The 26,501-nt window shown below is 50.5% G+C and overlaps 1 protein-coding gene across 1 annotated transcript; it reads right to left on the reverse strand.

The window, feature by feature from the left end:
* Positions 1–1,787: 1,787 nt before the first annotated feature.
* Positions 1,788–9,969, reverse strand: LOC139275514 (radial spoke head 1 homolog). Its single transcript, XM_070892685.1, has 4 exons — positions 9,551–9,969; positions 4,165–4,278; positions 1,979–2,084; positions 1,788–1,801 (listed from the first exon to the last, which is right to left on the reverse strand). The coding sequence occupies exons 1-4, from the start codon at positions 9,602–9,604 to the stop codon at positions 1,788–1,790; spliced, it is 288 nt and encodes a 95-aa protein (XP_070748786.1). The 5' UTR covers positions 9,605–9,969.
* Between the last annotated feature and the right edge of the window lie 16,532 nt (positions 9,970–26,501).

Genomic DNA, 26,501 nt, shown 5'->3' on the forward strand with positions numbered 1-26,501 from the left:
TATATATTGTAAACAGTTGTGGTCCCAGCACTGATCCCTGTGGCACACCACTAACCACTGATTTCCAACCGGAAAAGGACCCATTTATCCCGACTCTCTGCTTTCTGTTCGCCAGCCAATTCTCTATCCATGCTGATACATTTCCTCTGACTCCGCGTACCTTTATCTTCTGCAGTAACCTTTTGTGTGGCACCTTATCGAATGCCTTTTGGAAATCTAAATACACCACATCCATCGGTACACCTCTATCCACAATGCTCGTTATATCCTCAAAGAATTCCAGTAAATTAGTTAAACATGATTTCCCTTTCATGAATCCATGCTGCGTCTGCTTGATTGCACTATTCCTATCTAGATGTCCCGCTTCCTTAATGATAGTTTCAAGCATTTTCCCCACTACAGATGTTAAATTAACCGGCCTATAGTTACCTATCTTTTGCCTGCCCCCTTTTTTAAACAGAGCCGTTACATTAGCTGCTCTCCAATCCGCTGGTACCTCCCCAGAGTCCAGAAAATTTTGGTAGATTATAACAAATGCATCTGCTATAACTTCCGCCATCTCTTTTAATACCCTGGGATGCATTTCATCAGGACCAGGGGACTTGTCTACCTTCAGTCTCATTAGTCTGTCCAGCACTACCTCCCTAGTGATAGTGATCATCTCAAGGTCTTCCCTTCCCAATTCCTATGACCAGCAATTTTTGGCATGGTTTTTGTGTCTTCCACTGTGAAGACGGAAGCAAAATAATTGTTTAAGGTCTCAGCCATTTCCACATTTCCCATTATTAAATCCCCCTTTTCATCTTCTAAGGGACCAACATTTACTTTAGTCACTCTTTTCCGTTTTATATATCTGTAAAAGCTTTTACTATCTGTTTTTATGTTTTGCCTTCGTAATCTATCTTCCCTTTCTTTATTGCTTTTTTAGTCATTCTTTGCTGTTGCTTAAAATCTTCCCAATCCTCTAGTTTCCCACTAACCTTGGCCACCTTATACGCATTGGTCTTTGATTTGATACTTTCCTTTATTTCCTTGGTTATCCACGGCTGGTTATCTCTTCTCTTAGAGAGAGAGAGACTAGGGTAGCGAGCTTGGGGGGGGCAGAGAGAGCTTGGTGGGAGGGCGCGGTGGGGAGAGAAAGCCTGGGGGGAGGGAGAGAGAGAGAGCTTGGAGTGGGGGGGGGGAAAGTGGTGGGAAGAGAGGGGCTGGGGGGGTCTAGAGGGGAGAGAGAGCCTGAGGGGGGATAGAAAGAGACACAAGATGGTGGGGGGAGGGGTGGGGCGGGGGGGGGGAGGGGGAGAGCGAGACGGAGTGAGGGATCGGAGGGGATAGAGGTTCTTCCAATCCTGAAATCACGACACTATTCATTTCATACCCAATAAACCTGTTAACAATCCGCACACAATGCCCCGTCTATGGCGGGGGGAGGGAGGTGTTCATGTACTTGTGCTGGGGCCAAGGGACTTTGGCTAAGGGCAGGATCTTGTGGCTGGCACTTGGTGGCTTCTGGGGAGATCTATCCTCTGTGGCTTCAGGAAGTCAAAGTGGATCGAGTTACAATTTGCGAAGTCAGTCAGAACTTGGGCTGGGCAGTTCCAGTTATACATTCCAGAGAAACGTCAGGGTGTGGCTTATCCTCCAAGGGGACCAATCAGAGACAAGGGGCGGCCATCTTTACAGTACAAATAAATGCGTCCTTTTTTTTAAGACCTGTAGAAGCTCTTACTATCTGTTTATAAATTTCTTGCTAGTTTACTCTCATAATCTATCTTCCCTCTATTATTTTTTTAGTCGTCCTTTGCTGGTTTTTAAAAACAAGATGTCAGGTAGACAGTCAGCTCTTCAACCAAAGTATGCAGCTTGGGCCAGTAAAACGCAGCACAGAATATGTCCTGCTGTTGTTTGGCTGCGATGGTTTAAGCAGGCTACCTTTATTCCTCACTGCATAATAATGCAGGATTAGTAGGCGAAAGATTACCTTCATACTTCGAGCCATCCGGGTAATAGAAGATTCCCTGGCCATGCTTCTTGTTCTGCATGTACTCTCCCACATAACGCGCTCCATTCTTAAACCTGTATGTTCCCTGCAACATAAATCATAGTGATAACTGATACAGCTGTGACTGGGGCTGTACTCGGAGTGTGTGAGAGGGCCCATCCAACAGCTTGCAAGCAAAACACATTGTATTCTTCAGGACTTTCATCCCTCGAACTCCCCCGTTCTCCTCAATCAGCTGGCACGTGTTTCTGTGGGCATGGGGAGCTCACCAGTACCTCAGCCAAGGGGTCACTCCATACCCGGGCCTCAATAGTGAATGTGGACAGTGAGGGCATCAGTGGGGGGGGATCAGACCCTGTGGGGGGAGAAATCACTGTTGCCAGCAGTTTCTGCTCAGCTGTTAGAGCTCGAGCTCAAAAGTTAATGAGTGAGAGTTTATTCTGAGTGTTATGTTAAACAGAGAGACAATTACATACCTGTTGTCACTTTTGTAAAGTTCAGAAAGTGTATAAAGCTCAGGGAGAGAGGCACACATATTAGGGACAAAGTGAGGGGGAGAAAGAGATTATATTTCTTCAGTTCAATGTTAATTTAATTTTCAATTAAAACATAGCAGTTGAATTCTGAAGCTAACCAATTATCTCACCTGTACTTTGTTGGCAGAAAAGTTAAATGTTCAAATGGCTTACACCAGAGACAGATACTCTTATTTTTAACATTTGTCTTTCCACATTCTAATTTGATATCCTTTTTTCAAATTAAATTTAAAATTAAGATAGTTCTACTAAACCTAACATTCTCCAGATAGTTTTAACCAAACCCCATGGTCCCCCAAGGTTTTAACAAAACCCTATGTTCCCCGGTTGGTTCTATCATAGCCCACATTCCCCGATACTTCCACCAAACCCCAATTAGGACAAGGCTACGGGAAGCAGGAAAGGCTGGGCGGGTGAGGTGGGGTAGGGTGGTGAGGAGTCAGGGTGAGGTGGGGGGGGGGGGGAAGAATCAGGACGACCGGGGGGGGGGGGGGGGGTGGGGGAGAAGGGGAGTCAGGGGGAGTAGGGGAAAGGTGGGGGGGAGGGGAGTCGGGGGGATAGAGTCGGGGAAAGGCGGGAGAGGGGGTGGCGAGGCGGGGGGGGGGGGAAGAGGTCCGGGGGGAGGATAGGGGGAGTCGGGGGGGGGGGGGGAAGATAGGGGAGTTGGGGAGGGGAGGGAAAGTCGGGGGGGACAGGGGAGGAGGGAGTCGGGGTGGGGGAGGGAGTCGGGGACAGGCGGGGTGGTGGGTGGAGAATCGGGGGGTGGGGAGTCATGGCAAGATTGGGGGAGGGGGAGGAAGCCATGGACCATGTATAGTAGACAGCTCAAGTCGCTGGAGAAATACCGCCAACGTTGTCTCCGCAAGATCCTACAAATCCCCTGGGAGGACAGACGCACCAACATTAGTGTCCTCGACCAGGCCAACATCCCCAGCATTGAAGCACTGACCACACTCGACCAGCTCCGCTGGGCAGGCCACATTGTCCGCATGCCAGACACGGGACTCCCAAAGCAAGCGCTCTACTCGGAACTCCTTCATGGCAAACGAGCCAAAGGTGGGCAGAGGAAACGTTACAAGGACACCCTCAAAGCCTCCCTGATAAAGTGCAACATCCCCACCGACACCTGGGAGTCCCTGGCCAAAGACCGCCCTAAGTGGAGGAAGTGCATCCGGGAGGGCGCTGAGCACCTCGAATCTCATTGCCGAGACCATGCAGAAATCAAGTGCAGGGAGCGGAAAGAGCGTGCGGCAAACCAATCCCACCCACCCTTTCCCTCAACGACTGCCTGTCCCACCTGTGACAGGGACTGTGGTTCCCGTATTGGACTGTACAGCCACCTAAGGACTCATTTTAAGAGTGGGAGCAAGTCTTCCTCGATTCTGAGGGACTGCCTGTGATGATGATGATGATGATGAAACACTGCCTCCCATGTTCTCCCCAACATTAAACACTCACCGCGACACGTGCGTGTTATACATGGAACATGGATTGGATGACACAGTTGCAATGCTCTGTTGATTTACGGAGCATCGTGCTCTGTCAGCTCTTTGAATCATTCATTGAGAATATCACAAAGAGTGGTTTGTACGTTGCCCAGTTTAACGCTGGTGAGAGTGAATTTCTTACCATTCCGTGCCGCTTGCCACGCTCATAGGCACCTTCGTATGTGTCCCCGTTCGGCAGTATGGCTTTCCCCTGTCCATGCCTCTCGTTTTCCGCATTCCGCTCACCTTCATATTCCTGGTATAAGGACGATTGGAAAAGCAGGTTAGCAACCTGGCCTGTGGGAGAACACAGTCCCAAACACAGAGAGGGGCATGCTGTGATGCAGAGCCTGGGAAAAGAGGGAGCCTGCACAGAGTGAGTGATACATACACTATCCTGCAATGTCAGATTGGGGCTGGCACTTTGCCTCTCCCCCGAAACTCACACAGCTGCTTCCCCGTAAACCTGAACCCCACTTGCCCATCCACAGGCCCAGTCCCAATCTGGCCCGGGGGGGGGGGGGGGTGGGGGCGGTCTCTGGGGGGATAGTGGGGGGAGAGGGCATTGTCCGGTGGGGGGGGGGGGGGGCAGTGTCTCCAGGGAGGCGGGAAAGGGGAGTGTCCCCAGGGAGGCAGGAAAGTGGAGAGCGGAGTGTCCGGAAGGGGGGGGGGGGCGAGGGAGGTGGGGGGGTAGCGGGTGAGTGATCCGGCAGCGGGGGGCTGGCAGTGTCTCGGGAGGGGGGGGGGCAATGAAGAAAGAGGGCAGTGTCTGGCGGGGAGGGTTAGTGTCCCAGGGAGATGGGGGAGGGGGCAGTGTCCCGGGGGGGGGGCAGGAGGCGAAGGGGCAGTGTCCTGGGGTGGGGGGGGGGAGGGGAGTGTCCCCGGGGGGGGCAGTGTCTCAGCGGGGGATGGTGGCAGTGTCCCAGGGGCGGGGGAGGGGCTGTTATGTATTTAACCCCTTGTAACCTGTATTACTCTACCACCAGAGGGCCTATCTGTTGGAGTCCCAAAGGATCCCAGCATCCCTTGGGAGCACAGTATATAAGCAGGCCACACACGAGGTACCTGCACTCTGGAGACTTAATAAAGGAGCTAAGGTCACACTTGTTCATTGTACACAGTACTCAGTTTCATCCTTTATTATGATAAGGTAACGAACAACCGCGTGAAAATGCAAAGAACAGTCGGTATCCTGGAGAAGTTCTCAGAAAGGGATGATTGGGAGGCCTTCGTGGAGAGACTCGACCAATACTTCGTGGCCAACGAGCTGGAAGGGGACGAGAACACTGCCAAACGAAGGGCGATTCTCCTAACTGTCTGTGGGGCAACAACCTGTGGCCTCATGAAGAATCTCCTAGCCCCGGCAAAACCAACAGAGAAATCCGACGAAGAATTGTGTACACTGGTCCGGGAGCACCTAAATCCTAAGAAAAGTATTTTGATGGCGAGATATCGGTTCTACACGTGTCAACGATAGGAGGGCCAGGAAGTGACGAGCTATGTCGCCGAACTAAGGCGCCTCGCAGGACATTGCGAATTTGAGGGAGTCCTAGAACAAATGCTCGGAGACTTTTTTGAACTGGGCATTGGCCATAAGACAATCCTTCGCAAACTGTTGACTGTAGAAACTCCAAATCTAAGTAAAGCCATAAAGATAGCCCAGGCATTTATGTCCACCAGCGACAGCACCAAGCAGATTTAGCAGAGTAAAGAAGTTTCGGCCAGTACTGTGCATAAAGTAACGTTGGTCTCAAGCAGAAATGTACATGGCAGAACGTACACGCTAGCTGCTACAGCCCGACCTCAGTTGACCCAGAGTCTGCCATCAATCATTAACTGCCTCGCATTAACACATTGTTGGCGTTGTGGAGGTGATCATCGGCTCCATCAATGCCGCTTCAAGCACTATACGTGCAACGGCTGCAGAACAATGGGACACCTCCAGCGAATGTGCAGACGAGCTGCAAACCCTGCAAACCACCACTTTGCAGAGGAAAATCGATCCACTGGGGATCAGGCTGAATTGGAGACTCATACCGAGGAGGCAGAAGTGTACGGGGCACATTCACTACGAAATGTCCACCAATAATGTTGAAAGTTGAATTGAACGGAATTCCAATATCTATGGAACTGGACACGGGTGTGAGTCAGTCCATAATGAGTAAAAAGGCCTTCGACAGGCTGTGGGGCAAAAAGGCACACAGGCCCAAGCTCAGCCCCATTCACACCAAACTAAGGACTTACACCAAGGAACTAATCCCTGTAATTGGCAGTGCAGAAGTCAAAGTCTCCTATGACGGAGCAGTACACGAGCTCCCGCTGTGGATTGTGCCGGGGGATGGCCCCACATTGTTTGGCAGAAGCTGGCTGGGAAAAATCCACTGGAACTGGGTCGACATCCGAGCGCTTTCGTCCATCGACGACGCCTCATGTGCCCAGGTTCTGAGCAAGTTCCCATCGTTGTTCGAGCCAGGCACTGGAAGCTTCTCGGGGGCGAAAGTGCAGATCCATTTGGTTTCCGATACGCGACCCATCCACCACAAGGCACGGGCGGTACCGTACATGATATGTGAGAAAGTAGAAATTGAGCTGGGCAGGCTACAGCAAGAAGGCATCATCGCGCTGGTGGAATTCAACGACTGGGCTAGTCCGATTGTCCCGGTACTTAAAGGCACGGTTAGAATTTGTGGGGACTATAAAGTAACGATTAACCGTTTTTCACTGCAGGACCAGTACCCGCTACCCAAGGCAGACGATCTATTTGCGACCCTGGCTGGAGGGCAGACGTTCACCAAGCTGGACCTGACCTCGGCCTACATGACGGAGGAGCTGGAGGAGTCTTCAAAAGGTCTCACCTGCATCAACACGCACAAAGGTCTGTTCATCTATAACAGGTGCCCGTTCGGAATTCGGTCGGCCGCGGTAATCTTCCAACGGAACATGGAGAGCCTGCTAAAGTCGGTTCCTTGCACCATGGTTTTCCAGGACAACATACTGGTTACAGATCGGGACACCATTGAGCACTTGAAGAATCTGGAAGAGGTCGGTTGGATCGCAGGAGGCTCAGGTTGAAACGCTCGAAGTGTGTTTTCCTGGCGCAGGGGGTCGAGTTCTTGGGAAAAAGAATTGCAGCAGACAGCATCAGACCCACCGACGCCAAGACGGAGGCCATCAAGAACGCGCTGAGACCACAGAACGTGACGGAGCTGCGGTCGTTTCCGGGACTCCTCAACTATTTCAGTAATTTCCTACCTGGGTTAAGCACCCTGCTAGAACCCCTACATGCGCTACTGCGCAAGGGAGACGACTGGGTATGGGGGAGGTCACAAGAGGCTACCTTTAAGAAAGCCAGGAATCTGCTGTGTTCAAACAAACTGCTTGTCCTGTATAACCCTTGTAAACGATTAGTGCTAGCTTGTGATGCGTCGTCATACGGGGTCGGGTGTGTGTTACAACAGGCTAACGAATCGGGGATTTTGCAACCGGTCACGTATGCATCCAGGAGTTTGTCCAAGGCCGAAAGGGCCTACAGCATGATTGAAAAAGAAGCTCTGGCGTGCGTTTACGGGGTAAAAAAAATGCACCAGTACTTATTTGGCCTCAAGTTTGAGTTGAAACTGACCACAAGCCGCTCATATCGTTGTTCTCTGAGAGCAAAGGGATTAACACCAATGCCTCTGCCCGCATCCAAAGATGGGCGCTCACGCTGTCGGCATACAACTATGTAATCTGCCACAGACCGGGCACAGAGAACTGCGCAGATGCTCTCAGGTGGCTGCCATTGCCCACCACCGAGGTGGAAATGGCATAGACAACGGACTTGCTCATGGTCGTGGAGGCATTCGAGAACGAAAAGTCCCCCATTACGGCCCGCCAGATCAGGACCTGGACCAGCCAGGATCCTTTACTGTCCTTGGTCAGAATCCTTTACTGTCCTTGGTAAAAAAAACTGTGTCCTCCATGGGAGCTGGTCCAGTGTCCCAGCGGAGATGCAGGAGGCGATTAAACCGTTCCACAGGCGCAAAGATGAAATGTCCCTGCAGGCAGACTGTCTGTTGTGGGGCAATCGCGTGGTCTTGCCCAAGAAAGGCAGAGATACGTTCATTTGTGAGCTGCACAGCACCCACCCAGGCATCGTAATGATGAAAGCTATAGCCAGATCCCATGTGTGGTGGCCCGGCATCGACTCAGATTTAGAGTCATGCGTGCGCCAGTGCAACACTTGCTCTCAACTGAGCAATGCACCCAGAGAGGCACCGCTAAGTTTGCGGTCGTGGCGCTCCAAACCGTGGCCGAGGATCCACGTGGACTATGCAGGCCCATTTCTAGCAAGGTTGTCGTGGACGCTTACTCAAAATGGATTGAATGTGCGATAATGTCTGTAAGCGCGTCCACGGCCACTAGTGAAAGCCTACGAGCCATGTTTGCCACACACTGCTTGCCTGATGTCCTAGTCAGCAACAATGGGCCGTGCTTCACCAGTGCTGAATTCAAGGAATTCATGATCTGCAATGGTATCAAACACGTCACATCTGCCCCATTCAAGGCCGCATCCAATGGCCAGGCAGAATGAGCAGTTCAGACCATCAAGCAAAGCTCGAAACGCGTGTCGGAAGGCTCCCTGCAGACCTGGTTGTCCCGAATGCTGCTCAGCTACCGTACCAGACCCCACTCACTCACCGGGATTCCCCCAGCCAAGCTGCTCATGAAAAGGGCGCTAAAAACAAGGCTCTCTTGTCCACCCTGATCTCCATGATCACGTGGAGGGCAGGCGGCATCAACAAAGTGTGCACCATGACCGCGCAAATTTGTCACGCGAGATTGAGATCAATGATCCTGTGTTTGTGTTCAATTGTGAACATAGTCCCAAATGGCTCGCTGACAACCAAAGAGGGGAGTAGAGTGCCTCAGGTCAAATTGACCAATGGACTAACGTACAGAAAACATTTGGACCAAATCAAATTGCGGTTCACCAACAGCTACGAACAACCCGAAGAAGACACCACCAACTTTGACCCTCCAACACACACACAAGTGGCAACTGACATCATGGTTGACCACGAAGCCGAACTCACCAGCCCCAGCAGCCCGGCAAGACCGACTGTCCATCAGCCCAGTGAAGAACTAACCAACTCACCCACACCTGCATTTGTACCGAGACGATCGCCAAGGGAGCGAAAAGCCCCAGATCGTCTCACCTTATAAATAAGTGTACTGTTGACTTCACGGGGGAGTGATGTTATGTATTTAACCCTTGTATCCTGTATCACACTACCACCAGAGGGCCCATCTGTTGGAGTCCCAAGGGATCCCAGCATCCCTTGGGAGCAGGGTATATAAGCAGGTCACCCACGGGGTACCTGCATTCTAGAGTCGCATTAAAGGAGCTAAGGTCACACTTACTCATTGTACACAGTACTCAGTTTCAATCTTCAGTGTCCCGGGGGGGGCAGGGCAGTGTCCCCGGAGGCGGGGGAGAGTGTCTCGCGGGGGGGGGGGGCGGAGAGTTCAGCGCTGAATAAACTCACCCCTAAATAAGCGCCATGCTCCTCCTCAAACTCCTCCGATTCCGTCATCGACATCCTGCCGGCTGCTGATCAGATCCCAAACCCCACCCCCTGCTGCTCCACAATCACTGTCACACTCCCCCCTCTCTCGCTCTATCTCTTTATCTCTATCTCTCTTTCTCTGTATCTCTCTGCCTCTCTTCCCTCTTTCGGTCTCTCTCTCTCTCTATCCCACTCTCTCTCTCTCTCTCTTTATCTATCTAACTCTGTCTCTCTATCCCACTCTCACTGTCTCTCTCTCTCTCTCTCTATCTCACCCTATTTATTTCTCTTTCTCTCTCTCTCTATCCATCTAACTCTGTCTCTCCCTCTCTCTATCTCTCTCTCTCTCTCTCTATCTCACCCTATTTATTTCTATTTCTCTTTCATTCACTCTCTCTCTCTCTCTCCCTCCCCCCCCCCTCTCTCTCTATATATATATATATATATCTCCCTTTGACTCTCTCAGTCTCCCCCTGTCTCTCTCTCAATCTCTCCTTCGCTTTCTCTCTATATCTCTCTCTCTCTCTATAAATATCTATCTCTCGAGCGCAGCCGTTGCTCTATGTACTGAAACCATGACAACGCAATAACGCCGCCCCATTGCTCCCGTGACCTCAGTCCAAAGCGCTTTTGCGTCATTACTGCGTACTGGAGCTGTCAATCACAAGAGAGGGGCGGGGCCAGTCACACAGAGACACCCAGTGTAACCCCATTGACCCCCAGTGTAACCCCATTCACACCCAGTGTAACGCCATTCACAACCAGTGTGACCCCATTCACACCCAGTGTAATGCCATTGATACCCAGTGTAACCCCATTCACACCCAGTGTAACCCCATTCACAATCAGTGTGACCCCATTGACACCCAGTGTGACCTCATTGACACCCAATGTGATCCCATTCACACCCACTGTAACCCCATTGACACCCAGTGTCACCCCATTCACACCCAGTGTAACCCCATTCACACCCACTGTAACCCCATTGACACCCAGTGTCACCCCATTCACACCCAGTGTAACCCCATTCACACCCAGTGTAACCCCATTCATACCCAGTGTAACCCCATTCACACCCAGTGTAACCCCATTCACACCCAGTGTAACCCCACTGACACCCAGTGTAACCCCATTGACACAGGGACAGCCCCTCATGTAACAGCCGTTCACACGTATGATTTGGTTCAGATTGACTGTATGGATAGCGAGGGGTAGAGAGATACGGGTAGTGCTCGTGGTGAGGGCTGGAAATAATGGCTTCAGCTCTCCCAATATTGAGCTGGAGAAGAGTTGTAGCTGATCCATGACACGATGTCGGAAAAGGAGACCGAGATGGTCGTGTGAGCAAGGGAACCGATGTTGCTGGAGAAACGTGGCTGGCTGAGAGGCTGCTGTTGTCGAATGTTCTCATGCCTTGCTGCATGTGAGGAGCGCTATTAAATGCAAGTTGTTGTTGTATTCTATCAAAATCCCACGCCAGCCAATTTGCAAACAGCAAGGTCCAACAAACAGCAATGATTTAAATAATCAAATAATTTTGAATCGTGTATTTGGTTGAGGGATAAATTTTGAGAGACACCGAGAAAACTCCCCTGCTCTTCAAATTGTGCCATGGGTGTTTTTACATCTACCCGAGAGGGCAGAGGGAGCCTTGGCTTAACGTTCCATCCAAAAGACAGCACCTCCAGTTGTGCAGCGCTCCTTCAGTGCCGCCCCTCCAGCAGTGCAGCGCTCCTTCAGTGCCGCCCCTCCAGCAGTGCAGCGCTCCTTCAGTACTGCCCCCCGACAGTGCGGCGCTTCCTCAGTACCGCCCCTCCAGCAGTGCAGCGCTCCTTCAGTACCGCCCCTCCGACAGTGTGGCACTCCCTCAGTACCGCCCCTCCGACAGTGCAGCGCTCCCTCAGTACCGCCCCTCCGACAGTGCGGCGCTCCCTCAGTAATGCCCCTCCGACAGTGCAGCGCTCCCTCAGTACCGCCCCTCCGACAGTGCGGCGCTCCCTCAGTAATGCCCCTCCGACAGTGCGGCGCTCCCTCAGTAATGCCCCTCCGACAGTGCAGCGCTCCCTCAGTACCGCCCCTCCGACAGTGCGGCACTCCCTCAGTAATGCTCCTCCGACAGTGCAGCGCTCCATTAGTACTGCCCCTCCGACAGTGCGGCACTCCCTCAGTACCGCCCCTCCGACAGTGCAGCACTCCCTCAGTAATGCCCTTCCGACAGTGCAGCACTCCCTCAGTACTGCCCCTCCGACAGTGTGGCACTCCCTCAGTACTGCCCCTCCGACAGTGCGGCACTCCCTCAGTAATGTCCCTCCGACAGTGCAGCGCTCCCTCAGTACCGCCCCTCCGACAGTGCGGCACTCCCTCGGTACTGCATTGGGACTGTCTGCTTAGAGTTTTGTGCTCAATTCTCTGCAATGGGTCTTGAACCCACAACCCTCTGAATCAGAAGCACGAATGCTACCCAGTGAGCCATGGCTGACACCTACATTTATTGCGTTGATAGAAATTATTCGGTGATTTAAAATATCTTTGGGTCAGTGGGAAGCACTGAGTCTGCTCACTGCCCATACCGAGACCCTGGACAGCTCCAGTGCTGGTTGAGTTGCCAGTCTTGGCACCAATGTAGGTCGAAAGAGAGATGAGGTCCTGCAGGCAGATTTTAGGGAGCTGTGAAGCAGGACCTCAATAGTAGAAATCTTTGGATTACTCCCGGTAGCACGCGCAAGTGAGTATAGAAATAGGAGGATAGAGCAGATGAATGCGTGGCTGGACAGATGGAAAGCTTTAGATTCCTGGGGCTTTGGGACTGATTCTGAGGGAGGTGGGACCTGTGCATAGAAACATAGAAAATAGGTGCAGGAGTAGGCCATTCGGCCCGTCGAGCCTGCACCACCATTCAAAAAGATCATGGCTGATCATTCACCTCAGTACCCCTTTCCTGCTTTCCCTCCATACCCCTTGATCCCCTTCGCCGTAAGGGCCATATCTAACTCCCTCTTGAATATATCCAATGAACTGGCATCAACAACTCTCTGCAGCAGGGAATTCCACAGGTTAACAACTCTCTGAGAGAAGAAGTTTCTCCTCATCTCAGTCCTAAATGGCCTACCCCTTATTCTAAGACTGTGTCCTCAACATCGGGAACATTCTTCCCACATCTAACCTGTCCCGTCCCGTCAGAATCTTATATGTTTCTATGAGATCCCCTCTCACCCTTCTAAACTCCAGTGTATAGAGGCCCAGTTGATCCAGTCTCTTCTCATATGTCAGTCCAACCATCCCTGGAATCAGTCTGGTGAACCTTCGCTGCACTCCCTCAATAGCAAGAATGTCCTTCCTCAGATTAGGAGAACAAAACTGAACACAATATTCCAGGTAATGCCTCACCAAGGCACTGTACAATTGCAGTAAGACCTCCCTGCTCCTATACTCAAATCCCCTAGCTCTGCAGGCCAACATGCCATTTGCCTTCTTCACCACCTGCTGTACCTGCATGCCAACTTTCAATGACTGATGAACCATGACACCCAGGTCTCGTTGCACCTCCCCTTTTCCTAATCTGCCGCCATTCAGATAATATTCTGCCTTCGTGTTTTTGCCCCAAAGTGGATAACCTCACATTTATCCACATTAAACTGCATCTGCCATGCATTTGCCCACTCACCTAATCTGTCCAAGTCACCCTGCAGCCTCTTAGCATCCTCCTCACAGCTCACACTGTCACCCAGTTTAGTGTCACCTGCAAACTTGGAGATACTATATTTAATCCCCTTGTCTAAATCATTGATGTATATTGTAAAGAGCTGGGGTCCCAGCACTGAGCCCTGCGGCACTCCACTAGTCATTGCCTCCCATTCCGAAAAGGACCTGTTTATCCTGACTCTCTGCTTCCTGTCTGCCAACCAATTCTCTATCCACGCCAGTACATTACCCCCAATACTATGTGCTTTGATTTTGCACACTAATCTCTTATGTGGGACCTCGTCAAAGTCCTTTTGAAAGTCCAAATACATCACATCCACTAGTTCTCCCTTGTCCACTCCACTAGTTACATCCTCAAAAAATTCTAGAAGATTTGTCAAGCATGATTTCCCTTTCATAAATCTATGCTCGCTTGGATCGATCCTGTCACTGCTTTCCAAATGCGCTGCTATTTCATCCTTAATAATTGATTTCAACATTTTTTCCACTACTGATGTCAGGCTAACCGGTCTATAATTACCCGTTTTCTCTCTCCCTCCTTCTTAAAAAAGTGGTGTTACATTAGCTACCCTCCAGTCCATAGGAACTGATCTAGAGTCGATAGACTGTTGGAAAATGATCACCAATGCATCCACTATTTCTAGGGCCACTTCCTTAAGTACTCTGGGATGCAGACAATCAGGCCCTGTGGATTTATCGGCCTTCAATCCCATCAATTTCCCCAACACAATTTCCCGCCTAATAAGGATATCTTTCAATTCTTCCTTCTCACTAGACCCTCGGTCCTCTAGTACATCCGGAAGGTTATTTGCGTCTTCCTTCATGAAGACAGAACCAAAGTATTTGTTCAATTGGTCTGCCATTTCTTTGTTCCCCATTATAAATTCACCTGAGTCCGACTGCAAGGGACCTACGTTTGTCTTCACTAATCTTTTTCTCTTCACATATCTATATAAGCTTTTGTAGTCAGTTTTTATGTTCCCGGCAAGCTTCTTCTCGTACTCTATTTTCCCTCTCTTAATTAATCCCTCAGTCCTCCTCTGCTGAATTCTAAATTTCTCCCAGTCCACTGGTTTGCTGCTTTTTCTGGCCAATTTATATGCCTCTTCCTTGGATCTAACACTATCCTTAATTTCCCTTATTAGCCACGATTGAGCCACCTTCCCGTTTTATTTTTACTCCAGATAGGGATGTACAATTGTTGAAGTTCATCCATGTGATCTTTAAATGTGTGCCATTGCCTATCCACCGTCAACCCTTTAAGTATCATTTGCCAGTCTATTCTAGCCAATTCACGCCTCATGCCGTCGAAGTGCAGGCCGTACGGGTTGCACCTCGACAGGGCCGATACCAATATCCTCATGGGGGGTGGTGGTGGTGGGGGGGGGGGGGGTGCATTGCTAGTGCTGTTGGGGAGGGTTTAAACTAGCTTGGCAGGGGGATGGGCACCAGGATGTAGCATTAGAAAGGAGAAACAAGGTACACAAAGGATGAGGAGAGACACTTTGCATTAAAGCAAGGAATAGCAAGGTGAAGTCAGACTAAGAGAGAACACAGGTTGGTCCAAGATAGGTTTACACACAAAGCCTAGTAAACAAGGTTGGTGAGCTGCAGGCGCAGATAGCCACAAGGGAATCTGATGTGGCAATACAGAGACCTGGCTCAAAAAAGGACAGAATTGGGGATTAAATAGTCTTGGATAAAAGGTGTTCAGGAAAGGTAGGGAAGAAAAGCTGAGCAAGGTCTTGGTCCAGTGGCAAGGAGGTCCAAGACGACTGGAGACCAGGCACTGCTGTGTGAGCCTAATTGCCTATGGCGAGATGTTGGCCGCGAGCTCAGCGCTGAGTAGCGGCCTTGATGGTAGGTGGTCTGAGGCTTGGTTGGGGGCAGATATTGGGAGGGTCAGTAGCCTACTAGAGTTCCGAGTGGAAGGTCAGTAAGGAGTGGAAGAGTCACAGCCATGATGCTCACCAGTTAGAAGAGGCCAGGTAACAAACGACGCCCGAGACTCCTGCAGCGTTCTCCTCCTCCTCTTTCGACTTCTTCCCAGCTGCTCCGCCCGATCCCCGAACCTCGACGATGTCCGGCGAGCTAGGTGAGCATCCGACCAGGCGTTTGGGCCCCCAGCAGCGTCCAGGCCTTTTCCCATCGGCGTCCAGGCCTTTTCCCAGCGGCGTCCAGGCCTTTTCCCATTGGCAATCAGGCGCTCGGCCCCCAGGCCTCTTCCCATTGGCATCCAGGCCTCTTCCCATTGGCATCCAGGCCTCTTCCCATTGGCAACCAGGCGTTCAGCCCCCAGCGGCGTCCAGGCCTCTTCCCAGCAGCGACTGGATCCCCTCCAGCGACGACAGCTGTGCCTCTCCTCCATGACGCCGTCTGGGCCTCCTCCTCTTCCACAATGGCGGTGGCTAAGCCTTAAGCAACAACCCAACTCGGGAATAACAAAGCAACATTACAGGCGGCTCAAGGCTAAGGTCCAACAAAAAACCCGCAGAGAGGCACTGTTGGCGCAGATACATGACCTCATCTCTCTCATCTGGAGGGAGGAGAGCATGCTGGGAGATCTCAGAGATGCCGTGATCGTAACCATCTTTAAAAAAGGGGACAAGTCCGACTGCGGCAACTACAGGGGAATCTCCCTGTTATCAGCCACTGGGAAAGTTGTCGCTAGAGTCCTCCTCAACCGTCTTCTCCCTGTGGCTGAGGAGCTCCTCCCGGAGTCACAGTGCGGATTTCGTCCCCTACGGGGCACAACGGACATGATTTTTGCAGCGTGACAGCTGCAGGATAAATGCAGGGATCAGCACCAGCCCTTATACATGGTCTTCTTCGACCTTACAAAGGCGATTGACAGTGTCAACCGCGATGGTCTATGGAGCGTCCTCCTCCATTTCGGATGCCCCCAAAAGTTCGTCAACATCCTTCACCTGCTCCACGACGACATGCAGGCCGTGATCCTTACCAATGGATCTATTACAGACCCAATCCACGTCCGAACCGAGATCAAACGACTGCATCATCGCCCCAACCCTCTTCTCAATCTTCCTCGCTGCCATGCTCCACCTCAGTCAACAAACTCCCCGCTGGAGTGGAACTAAACTACAGAACCATCATCATCATCATAGGCAGTCCCTCGGTATCGAGGAAGACTTGCTTCCACTCCCAAAGTGAGTTCTTTGATGGCTGAACAGTCCGATACGAGAGCCACAGACCCTGTTACAGGTGGGACAGACATTTGTCGAGGGAGGGGGTAGGTGGGGATGGTTTGCCGCGCACTCCTTCCGCTGCCTGCGCTTGACCTCTTCACGCTCTCCTCCCGGATGCACTTTCTCCACCTCGGGCGGTCTTCGGTCAGGGTCTCCCAGGTGTCAGTGGTGATGTCGCACTTTACCAGGGAGGCTTTGAGGGTGTCCTTATAATGTTTCCACTGTCCTCCTTTGGCTCATTTACCATGAAGGAGCTCCGCATAAAGTATTTGCTTAGGGAGCCTCTTATCTGGCATGCGAGCTATGTGGCCTGCCCAGCGAAGCTGATCGAGTGTGATCAGTACTTCAATACTGGAGATGTTAGCCTGGTCGAGGACACTGATGTTGATGCGCCTGTCCTCCCAGGGGATTTGCAGGATCTTGCGGAGACATCGTTGGTGATTTATCTCCAGCGACTTGAGGTGCCTTCTATTGTGTTCCGAACACAGATGAGGCTGCACACAAGGAGGTTAAAGTAACAGTGACCTCAGTCTTTAATAAGACACTCCAGAGTGAGGGACAGGCTTATATACAGTGCTCCCAAGGGATGCTGGGATCCCTTGGGACTTCACGGGATGAGCTCCCTGGTGGCGGAACATGGGAGTGCATGCTTTACAGATACACAACATTACTCCCCCCACCCCGCCCCTCGCAAAGTCAAAGTGAAAACTATTTACAAGGTGAGGCGGTCGGGAGCCTTTCTTTCCCTGGTGGACAGCCTCGGTACAAATGTCTGTTCTGGTGTGTTGGCTGTGCCCTCGCTGGGCTGGCGTGATGTTGGCCCTGCAGGGCTGCTAGGTGAGCCTGGCCTTGCTGGGCTGTTGGATGTGATGGGTTCGATTTCCTGGTCCGGTGTGGTGTCGTTGATCCTTTGGGTGTGTGTTGTGGGCTCGGAAAAGGTGGTGTCTGCTGTGGGTTGTTCAGGGCAGTCTGTGAACCGCAGCCTCGTTTGGTCCAGGTGCTTTCTGCAAATTTGTCCATTGTCTAGTTTGACTACAAACACCCTATTCCCTTCTTTAGCTATCACCATGCCCGCGATCCACTGGGACCATGTCCATAGTTTAGCACATACACAGGGTCATTCAGATCAATTTCCCGTGACACAGTGGTGCGACCATCGGTTACATTTTGTTGCTGCTGCCTGCTCTCTACCTGATCATGCAGGTTGGGGTGAACCAGCGAGAGTCTGGTTTTAAGTGTCCTTTTCATGAGTAGCTCAGCCGGGGGCACCCCTGTGAGCGAGTGGGGTCTCGTGCGGTAGCTGAGCAGTACTCGGGACAGGCGGGTTTGGAGTGAGCCTTCTGTGACTCGTTTAAGGCTCTGTTTGATTGTTTGTACTGCCCGCTCTGCCTGCCCATTGGAGGCTGGTTTAAACGGGGCCGAGGTGACATGTTTGATCCCATTGTGGGTCATGAATTCTTTAAATTTGGCACTGGTGAAACATGGCCCATTGTCACTGACCAGTATGTCAGGCAGGCCGTGGGTGGCAAACATGGCCCTCAGGCTTTCAATGGTGGCGGTGGCGGTGCTTCCCGACATTATTTCACATTCAATCCATTTTGAAAAAGCATCCACCACCACCAGGAACATTTTACCGAGAAACGGGCCCGCATAGTCGACATGGATCCTCGACCATGGTCTGGAAGGCCAGGACCACAAACTTAGTGGTGCCTCTCTGGGCGCATGGCTCAACTGAGCACATATGCTGCATTGCCGTACACGGGACTCTAAGTCAGAGTCGATACCGGGCCACCACACGTGGGATCTGGCTATCGCTTTCATCATTACTTTACCCGGATGTGTGCTGTGGAGATCCGAGATGAACGTCTCCCTGCCCTTTTTTGGTAGCACTTCGCGGTTACCCCACAACAGGCAGTCTGCCTGAATGGACAGCTCGTCCTTTCGCTGCCGGAACGGCTTGATTGGTTCTTGCATTTCAATGGGGATGCTGGCCCAGCTCCCACGCAGTACACAGTTATTTACTAGGGACAGCAGAGGATCTTGGCTGGTCCAAGTCCTAATCTGGCGAGCCGTGACAGGTGATTTGTCATTTTCAAACGCTTTCATGACCATCAACAAGTCTGCGGGCTGCACCACCATCAACAAGTTTGCAGGCTGCGCCATTTCCACTCCCGTGGTGGGCAATGGTAGCCGACTGAGAGCATCCGCACAGTTTTCGGTGCCTGGCCTGTGGCAGATGGTATAGTTATACACTGAGGGGTGGGTACTCGCGCTATGTATGCGGGCTGAGGCATTAGTATTTATCCCCTTGTTTTCAGCGAACAGGGATGTGAGGGGCTTGTGATTGGTTTCCAGCTCAAATTTGAGGCCAAACAGGTACTGATGCATTTTCTTTACGCCGAACACACACGCTAATGCCTCTTTCTCAATCATGCTGTAGGCCCTCTTGGCCTTAGACAAGCTCCTGGAAGCATAGGCGACAGGTTGAAACTTCCCCGCAACGTTAGCTTGTTGTAATACTCACCCGATTCCGTACGACGACGCGTCACATGCTAGCACAAGTCTTTTACGCGGTTTATACAATACAAACAGCTTATTGGAGCATAAAATGTTTCTGGCTTTCTCAAAAGCAATTACTTGTTTTTTTCCCCATACCCAGTTCTCACCTTTGCGCAATAACACATGTAGGGGCTCTAAAAGGATGCTTAACCCCGGTAGGAAGGTACCAAAATAGTTGAGGAATCCCAGGAATGACCGCAGCTGCGTGGCATTCTGTGGCCTGGGCGCATTCCTGATAGCCTCTGTCTTGGCATCTGTGGGCCGAATGCCGTCCGCTGCGATCTTTCTCCCCCAAAACTCCACTTCTGTTGCCACGAAAACGCATTTCGACCTCTTCAGCCGCAGCCCTACGCGATCCAGTCGCTGGAGGATCTCCTCCAGGTTTTGTAGGTGCTCGGCAGTGTCCCGACCCGTGACCAATATGTCATCCTGAAAAACCACCGTGTGTGGTACCGACTTGAGTTGGCTCTCCATGTTTCTCTGGAAGATCGCTGCAGCCGACCGAATTCCAAACGGGCATCTGTTGTAGATGAATACTTCCTTGTGCGTGTTGATGCAGGTGAGGCCCTTCGAAGACTCATCCAGCTCCTGCGTCATGTCGGCCGAAGTCAGGTCGAGCTTGGTGAACGTCTTGTCTCCTGCCAGCGTCATAAATAGGTCGTCTACCTTAGGTAGCGGGTATTGGTCCTGTTGCGAAAAACGATTAATAGTTACTTTATAATGGCCGCAAATCCTGACCGTGCCATCACTTTTGAGTACTGGAACAATCGGGCTGGCCCACTCGCTGAATTCCACTGGGGGGATGATGCCCTCACGTTGCAGCCTGTCCAGCTCGATTTCCACTCTCTCCTTCATCATGTGAGGTACTGCTCGCGCCTTGTGGTGAATGGGTCGTGCCTCTGGGACCAAGTGGATCCGCACCTTCGCCCCGGAAAAGTTTCCAATGCCTGGCTCAAAAAGGGAAGGAAATTTGTTAAGAGCCTGGGTACATGAGGCCTCATCGACATGTGATAGCACTCGGATGTCATCCCAGTTCCAGCGGATTTTGCCCAGCCAGCTCCTTCCAAGCAGTGTGGGGCCATTGCCCAGGACAATCCAGAGTGGCAGTTCGTGCACCGTGCCCTCGTAGGTGACCTTGACCATGGCGCTGCCCAGGACAGTGATAAGCTCTTTGGTGTACATTCTCAGTTTCATGTGGATGGGGCTCAGGGCTGGTCTGAATGCCTTGCTGTACCACAGTCTCTCAAACATCTTTTTACTCATGATGGATTGGCTAGCACCAGTATCCAGTTCCATGGCTATGGGTAAGCCATTCAATTTTACGTTTAGCATTATAGGTGGACATTTCGTCGAAAATGTGTGCACCCCGTGTACTTCAGCTCGTTTGAGGTGCCCCATTGTTCCACAGCTCTTGCAAACATACCCTTTGAAGCGACATGAATAGGCTGAATGGAAGCCTCCACAATGCCAACAAGGTGTGAATTGCCTTGCATTCATCCTTTGTTGGGGATTCTGAGTCATCTGGGTCACCTGAGGCCTGCTGGCAGTTGCAGACTCGTGGTTTCTGCCCTGTACATTTCTGCTCGCAAACACAGTTCCAGTTAATTTATGAACATTGCTAGCACTTGTGTGCTGAGAGATTTGTTTGGTGTTATCACTGGTGGACATAAACGCCTGTGCTATTACAATGGCCTTACTGAGGGTCGGTGTCTCTACATTCAAAAGTTTTCATAGGATGGTCTCGTAGCCAATGCTCAGTACAAAAAAGTCTCTGAGCATTTGCTCCGGGTAGCCATCAAACTCACATTGTCCTGCAAGTCGCCTTAGCTCAGCGACGTAGCTCGCCACTTCCTGACCTTCAGATCGCTGGCACGTGTAGAACCGATACCTCGCCATCAGCACGCTCTCCCTCAGGTTAAGATGCTCCCGAACCAGTGTACACAGCTCCTCATACGACATATCTGTGGGTTTCACTGGAGCCAGAAGATTCTTCATGAGGTTGTAGGTCGGTGCTCCGCAGACTGTGAGGAGGACCATTTTCCTTTTTGCAGTGCTTCCTTCTCCGTCCAGCTCGTTGGCTACAAAGTACTGGTCTAGCCATTCGACATAGGCTTTCCAGTCCTCACCCTCCGAGAACTTCTCCAGGATGCCCACAGTTTGCTGCATCTTTGCGTTGGATTCGGATTCTCGTCGCCAGTTATTGTGTTCCTAACACAGATGAGACTGCACACAGGGAGGTTAAAGTAACAGTGACCTCAGTCTTTAATAAGACCCTCCAGAGTGAGGGACAGGCCTTCAGGGCCGGCTTATATACAGTGCTCCCAAGGGATGCTGGGATCCCTGGGACTTCAGGGGATGAGCTCCCTGGTGGTGGAACATGGGAGTGCATGCTTTACAGATACACAACACCTTCTATACATCGTCCATGCCTCAGATCCATACAGGAGGGCGGGTATTACTACAGCCCTGTAGACCATGAGCTTAGTGGTAGATTTGAGGACCTGGTCTTCAAACATTCTTTTCCTTAGATGGCCGAAGGCTGCACTGGCGCAATGGAGGCGATGTTGAATCTCCGCATCAATGTCTGCCTTTGTTGATAAGAGGCTCCCGAGATATGGGAAATGGTCCACTACAGAACCAATGGGAAGCTGTTCAACCATAGCCATCTCCAGGCCAGGTCCAAGACTACCCCAACCTCTGTCGTCAAGCTACAGTATGCGGATGACGCCTGCATCTGCACACATACAGAGGCTGAACTCCAGGACATAGTCGATGTATTTACTGAGGCGTACGAAAGCATGGGCCTTACGCTAAACATCCATAAGACAAATGTTCTCCACCAGCCTGTCATTGCCACACAGCACTGCCTCCCAAACATCAAGATCCACGGCACGGCCCTGGGCAACGTGGACCATTATCCATACCTCGGGAGCCTCTTATCAACAAGAGCAGACATTGATGAGGAGATTCAACATTGTCTCCAGTGCTCCAGTGCAGCCTTCGGCCGCCTGAGGAAAAGAGTGTTCGAAGACCAGGCCTTCAATTCTACCACCAAGCTCATGGTCTACAGGGCTGCAGTAACACCCGCCCTCCTGTATGACTCAGAGACATGGACCATGTACAGTAGACACCTCAAGTTGCTGGAGAAATACCATCAACGATGTCTCCGCAATTTCCTACAAACCTCCTAGGAGGACAGACGCACCAACATTAGCGTCCTCGTCCAGGCCAACATCCCCAGCATTGAAGCACTGACTACACTTGATCAAGCCACATTGTCCGCATCCCATACATGACACTCCCAAAGCAAGTGCTCTACTTGGAACTCCTTCATGGCAAACGAGCCAAAGGTGGGCAGAGGAAATGTTACAAGGACACCCTCAAAGTCTCCCTGATAAAGTGCAACATCCCCACTGAACCTGGGAATCCCTGGTCAAAGGCCGCCCTAAGTGGAGGAAGTGCATCCAGAAGGGCGCTGAGCACCTCGAGTCTCGTCGCCGAGAGTATGCAGAAACAAAGCGCAGGCAGCGGAAAGAGCGTGTGGCAAACCAGTCCCACCCACCCCTTCCCTCAATGACTGTGTGTCCCACCTGTGAGAGAGACTGTGGTTATCATAATGGACAGTTCAGCCACCTAAGGACTCATGCTAAGAGTGGAAGCAAGTCTTCCTCGATTCCAAGGGACTGCCTATGATGATGATGATGGAAGGAAAGGAAGGAGTATTGGCAGGTGGGGTGGCAGTATTGGTTAAGGAACATGTAACAGAGCTGGAGAGAGAGGATGTCCTGAAGGGGTCAAGGACAGAATCTATTTGGTTAGAGTTAAGAAATAATGTAGGTGCCATTACATGACTAGGTGTATTCTATAGACCACCAACAAGTGGTAAAAATATGAAGGAGCAAATTTGCAGAGAAATTACAAAGAGATGCAAAAACTATCGAGTAATGATAATGGGGAACTTCAACTATCCTAATATAGTCTGGGATAGTAATAGTGTAAAGGGCAGAGAGGGGGATGAACTTCTGAAGTGTGTTCAGGAGAAACTTCTTGTTCAGTACGTTTCTGGCCCGATGAGGAAGGAGGCATTGCTGGATCTGGTTCTGGGGAATGAGGTGGGTAAAGTGGAGCAAGTGTCAGTCGGGGAACATTTAGAGAACAGTGAATGTAACGCCTCTGTTTAAAAAAGGGGGCAGACAAAAGGCAGGTAACTATAGGCCGGTTAGTTTAACATCTGTAGTGGGGAAAATGCTTGAAGCTATCATTAAGGAAGAAATAGCGGGACATCTAGATAGGAATAGTGCAATCAAGCAGGCGCAACATGGATTCATGAAGGGAAAATCATGTTTAACTAATTTACTGGAATTCTTTGAGGATATAACGAGCATGGTGGATAGAGGTGTACCGATGGATGTGGTGTATTTAGATTTCCAAAAGGCATTCGATAAGGTGCCACACAAAAGGTTACTGCAGAAGATAGAGGTACGCGGAGTCAGAGGAAATGTATTAGCATGGATAGAGAATTGGCTAGCTAACAAAAAGCAGAGAGTCGGGATAAATGGGTCCTTTTCAGATTGGAAATCGGTGGTTAGTGGTGTGCCATAGGGATCGGTGCTGGGACCACAACTGTTTACAATATACATAGATAACCTAGAAGAGGGGACAGAGTGTAGTGTAACAAAATTTGCAGATGACACAAAGATTAGTAGGAAAGCGGGTTGTGTAGAGGACACAGAGAGGCTGCAAAAAGATTTAGATAGGTTAAGCGAATGGGCTAAAGTTTGACAGATGGAATACAATGTTGGAAAATGTGAGGTCATCCACCTTGGAAAAAAAAAACAGTAAAAGGGAATATTATTTGAATGGGGAGAAATTACAACATGCTGCAGTGCAGAGGGACCTGGGGGTCTTTGTGCATGAAACTCTTTTAGAGTCTACCTGTAAAACATAAAACATTAAACCGTGCCACCCGCCCTGGATGACACAGCAGACATTTACAAGGCCCTTTTTTTCTTTTTTGTGTTTTTTTTTTGTGTTTTTCTTTTTTTTTTGTTTTTTTTTGGGGCGCTAAAATCACATTTTTTCCAGTGCCCCCTATAAAAGGGGAGGGGGACACTAAAAGCACCGGCAATTAAAACAAATTAAACTTTAAAACGTAAAATCAAATTAAAATTTGGTTGCCGGGCGTGATGATGCACTCCAGTCCCTCCGGTGCCCACCTCTCGCGGAAGGCCGCGAGCGTACCGGTGGACACCGCGTGCTCCATCTCCAAGGACACCCTGGACCGGATGTAAGAGCAGAAGAGAGGCAGGCAGTCAGGTTGAACGACCCCCTCGACCGCCCGCTGCCTGGACCGGCTGATGGCACCCTTGGCCGTGCCCAGGAGCAGTCCTACGAGGAGGCCTTCGGACCTACCCGCTCCCCTCCGCACAAGGTGCCCAAAGATCAGGAGAGTGGGACTGAAGTGCAGCCAGAATTTCAGGAGCAGCCCCTTCAAATAATGGAACAGGGGCTGCAACCTCGTGCACTCAATAAAAATATGGAACATGGACTCCTCCAGACCGCAGAAATTGCAGGTCTTTGTGCATGAAACTCTTTTGAGCATGAATCCCAAAAAGTTAGTTTGCAGGTGCAGCAGGTAATCAGGAAGGCGAATGGAATATTGGCCTTCATTGCGAGAGGGATGGAGTACAAAAGCAGGGAGGTCCTGCTACAACTGTATAGGGTATTGGTGAGGCCGCACCTGGAGTACTGCGTGCAGTTTTGGTCACCTTTCTTAAGGAAGGATATACTAGCTTTGGAGGGGGTACAGAGACGACTCACTAGGCTGATTCCGGAGATGAGGGGGTTACCTTATGATGATAGGTTGAGTAGACAGGGTTTTTACTCGCTGGAGTTCAGAAGGATGAGGGGTGATCTTATAGAAACATTTAAAATAATGAAAGGGATAGACAAGGTAGAGGCAGAGAGGTTGTTTCCACTGGTCAGAGAGACTAGAACTAGGGGGCACAGCCTCAAAATATGGGGGAGCCAATTTAAAACCGAGTTGAGAAGGAATTTCTTCTCCCAGAGGGTTGTGAATCTGTGGAATTCTCTGCCCAAGGAAGCAGTTGAGGCTAGCTCATTGAATGTATTCAAATCACAGATAGATAGATTTTTAACCAATAAGGGAATTAAGGGTTACGGGGAGCGGGCGGGTAAGTGGAGCTGAGTCCATGGCCAGATCAGACATGTTCTTGTTGAATGGCGGAGCAGGCTCGAGAGGCTAGATGGCCCACTCCTGTTCCTAATTCTTATGTTCTTATGTTCTTATGATGATAGTGTCATAAGATTTAGATTAGCTATGGAAAAGGACAGGGAGCAATCTAGAGTAAAAATACTTAATTGGAGGAAAGCCAATTTCAGTGGGTTGAAAATGGATCTGGCCCGGATAAACTGGAATCAAAGATTGGCAGGCAAACCTGTAATCAAACAATGGCAGCCTTTAAAGAGGAGACGGTTCGGGTACAGTCGAGACCATGAGGGGGAAAGGTAGGGCAACTAAAGCCAGAGCTCCCTGGATGGTGAAAGAGAGAGAGTGAGATGAAGCAGAAAAAGAGAGCGTATGACAATGTCAAGTTTCAGATACATCTGAGCATCAAACTGAATATAGAAAGTTCAGAGGAGAAGCAAAAAAAAAATATGAGGGGCAAAGAGAGGGTATGAGAATAGAATGGCAGCTAACATAAAAGGGAATCCAAAAGTCTTCTATAGGCATATAAATAGTAAACGGGCAGTAAGAAGAGGGGTGGGGCTGATCAGGGACCAAAATGGAGACCCACGCATGGAGGCAGAGGGTATGGCTGAGGTACTAAATGAGTACTTTGCATCTGTCTTCACCAAGGATGAGGATGCTGCCATCGACATAGTGAAGGAGGAGGGAGTGGAGATACTGGATGAGTTAGAAATTGATAGATGTACCAGAAAGGCTGTATGTACTGAAAGTAGATAAATCACCGGATGGGATGCATCCCAGGACACCAAAGGAGCTGAAGGAAGAAATTGCGGCGGCACTGGCCATAATATTCCAATCCTCTTTAGATATGGGGCTGGTGCCAGAGGACTGGAGAATTGCAAATGTTACACCCTTGTTCAAAAAATGGTTGACGTATGTATATAGATTTCCAAAAGACTTTCGACAAAGTATCACATAATAGGCTTGCTAACAAAGTTGAAGGTCAAGGACTAAAAGGGACAGTGGCAGTATGGTTACGGAATTGGCTCAGTGACAGGAAACAGAGAGTAGTGGTGAACGGCTGTTTTTCAGACTGGAGGAAGGTATACAGTAGTGTTCCCAAGGGGTCGGTACTGGGACCACTGCTTTTCTTGATGTATATTAATAACTTAGACTTGTGTGTACAGGGCACAATTTCAAAATTTGCAGATGACACAAAACTTGGAAGTACAGTGAACAGTGAGGAGGATAG

The sequence above is a fragment of the Pristiophorus japonicus genome, chromosome 11 (assembly GCF_044704955.1).
Source record: "Pristiophorus japonicus isolate sPriJap1 chromosome 11, sPriJap1.hap1, whole genome shotgun sequence".
Lineage (NCBI taxonomy): Eukaryota > Metazoa > Chordata > Chondrichthyes > Pristiophoridae > Pristiophorus > Pristiophorus japonicus.

Bases quoted from the DNA above. Each gene is read 5' to 3' on its own strand.
- LOC139275514 (XM_070892685.1), bottom strand. From the start codon at position 9,604: ATGTCGATGACGGAATCGGAGGAGTTTGAGGAGGAGCATGGCGCTTAT. The intron at 4,279-9,550 runs GTGAGTTTATTC...TCCTTATACCAG, and splicing joins AGCATGGCGCTTATTTAGGG to GAATATGAAGGTGAGCGGAA. The intron at 2,085-4,164 runs GTAAGAAATTCA...TTTATGTTGCAG, and splicing joins GTGGCAAGCGGCACGGAATG to GGAACATACAGGTTTAAGAA.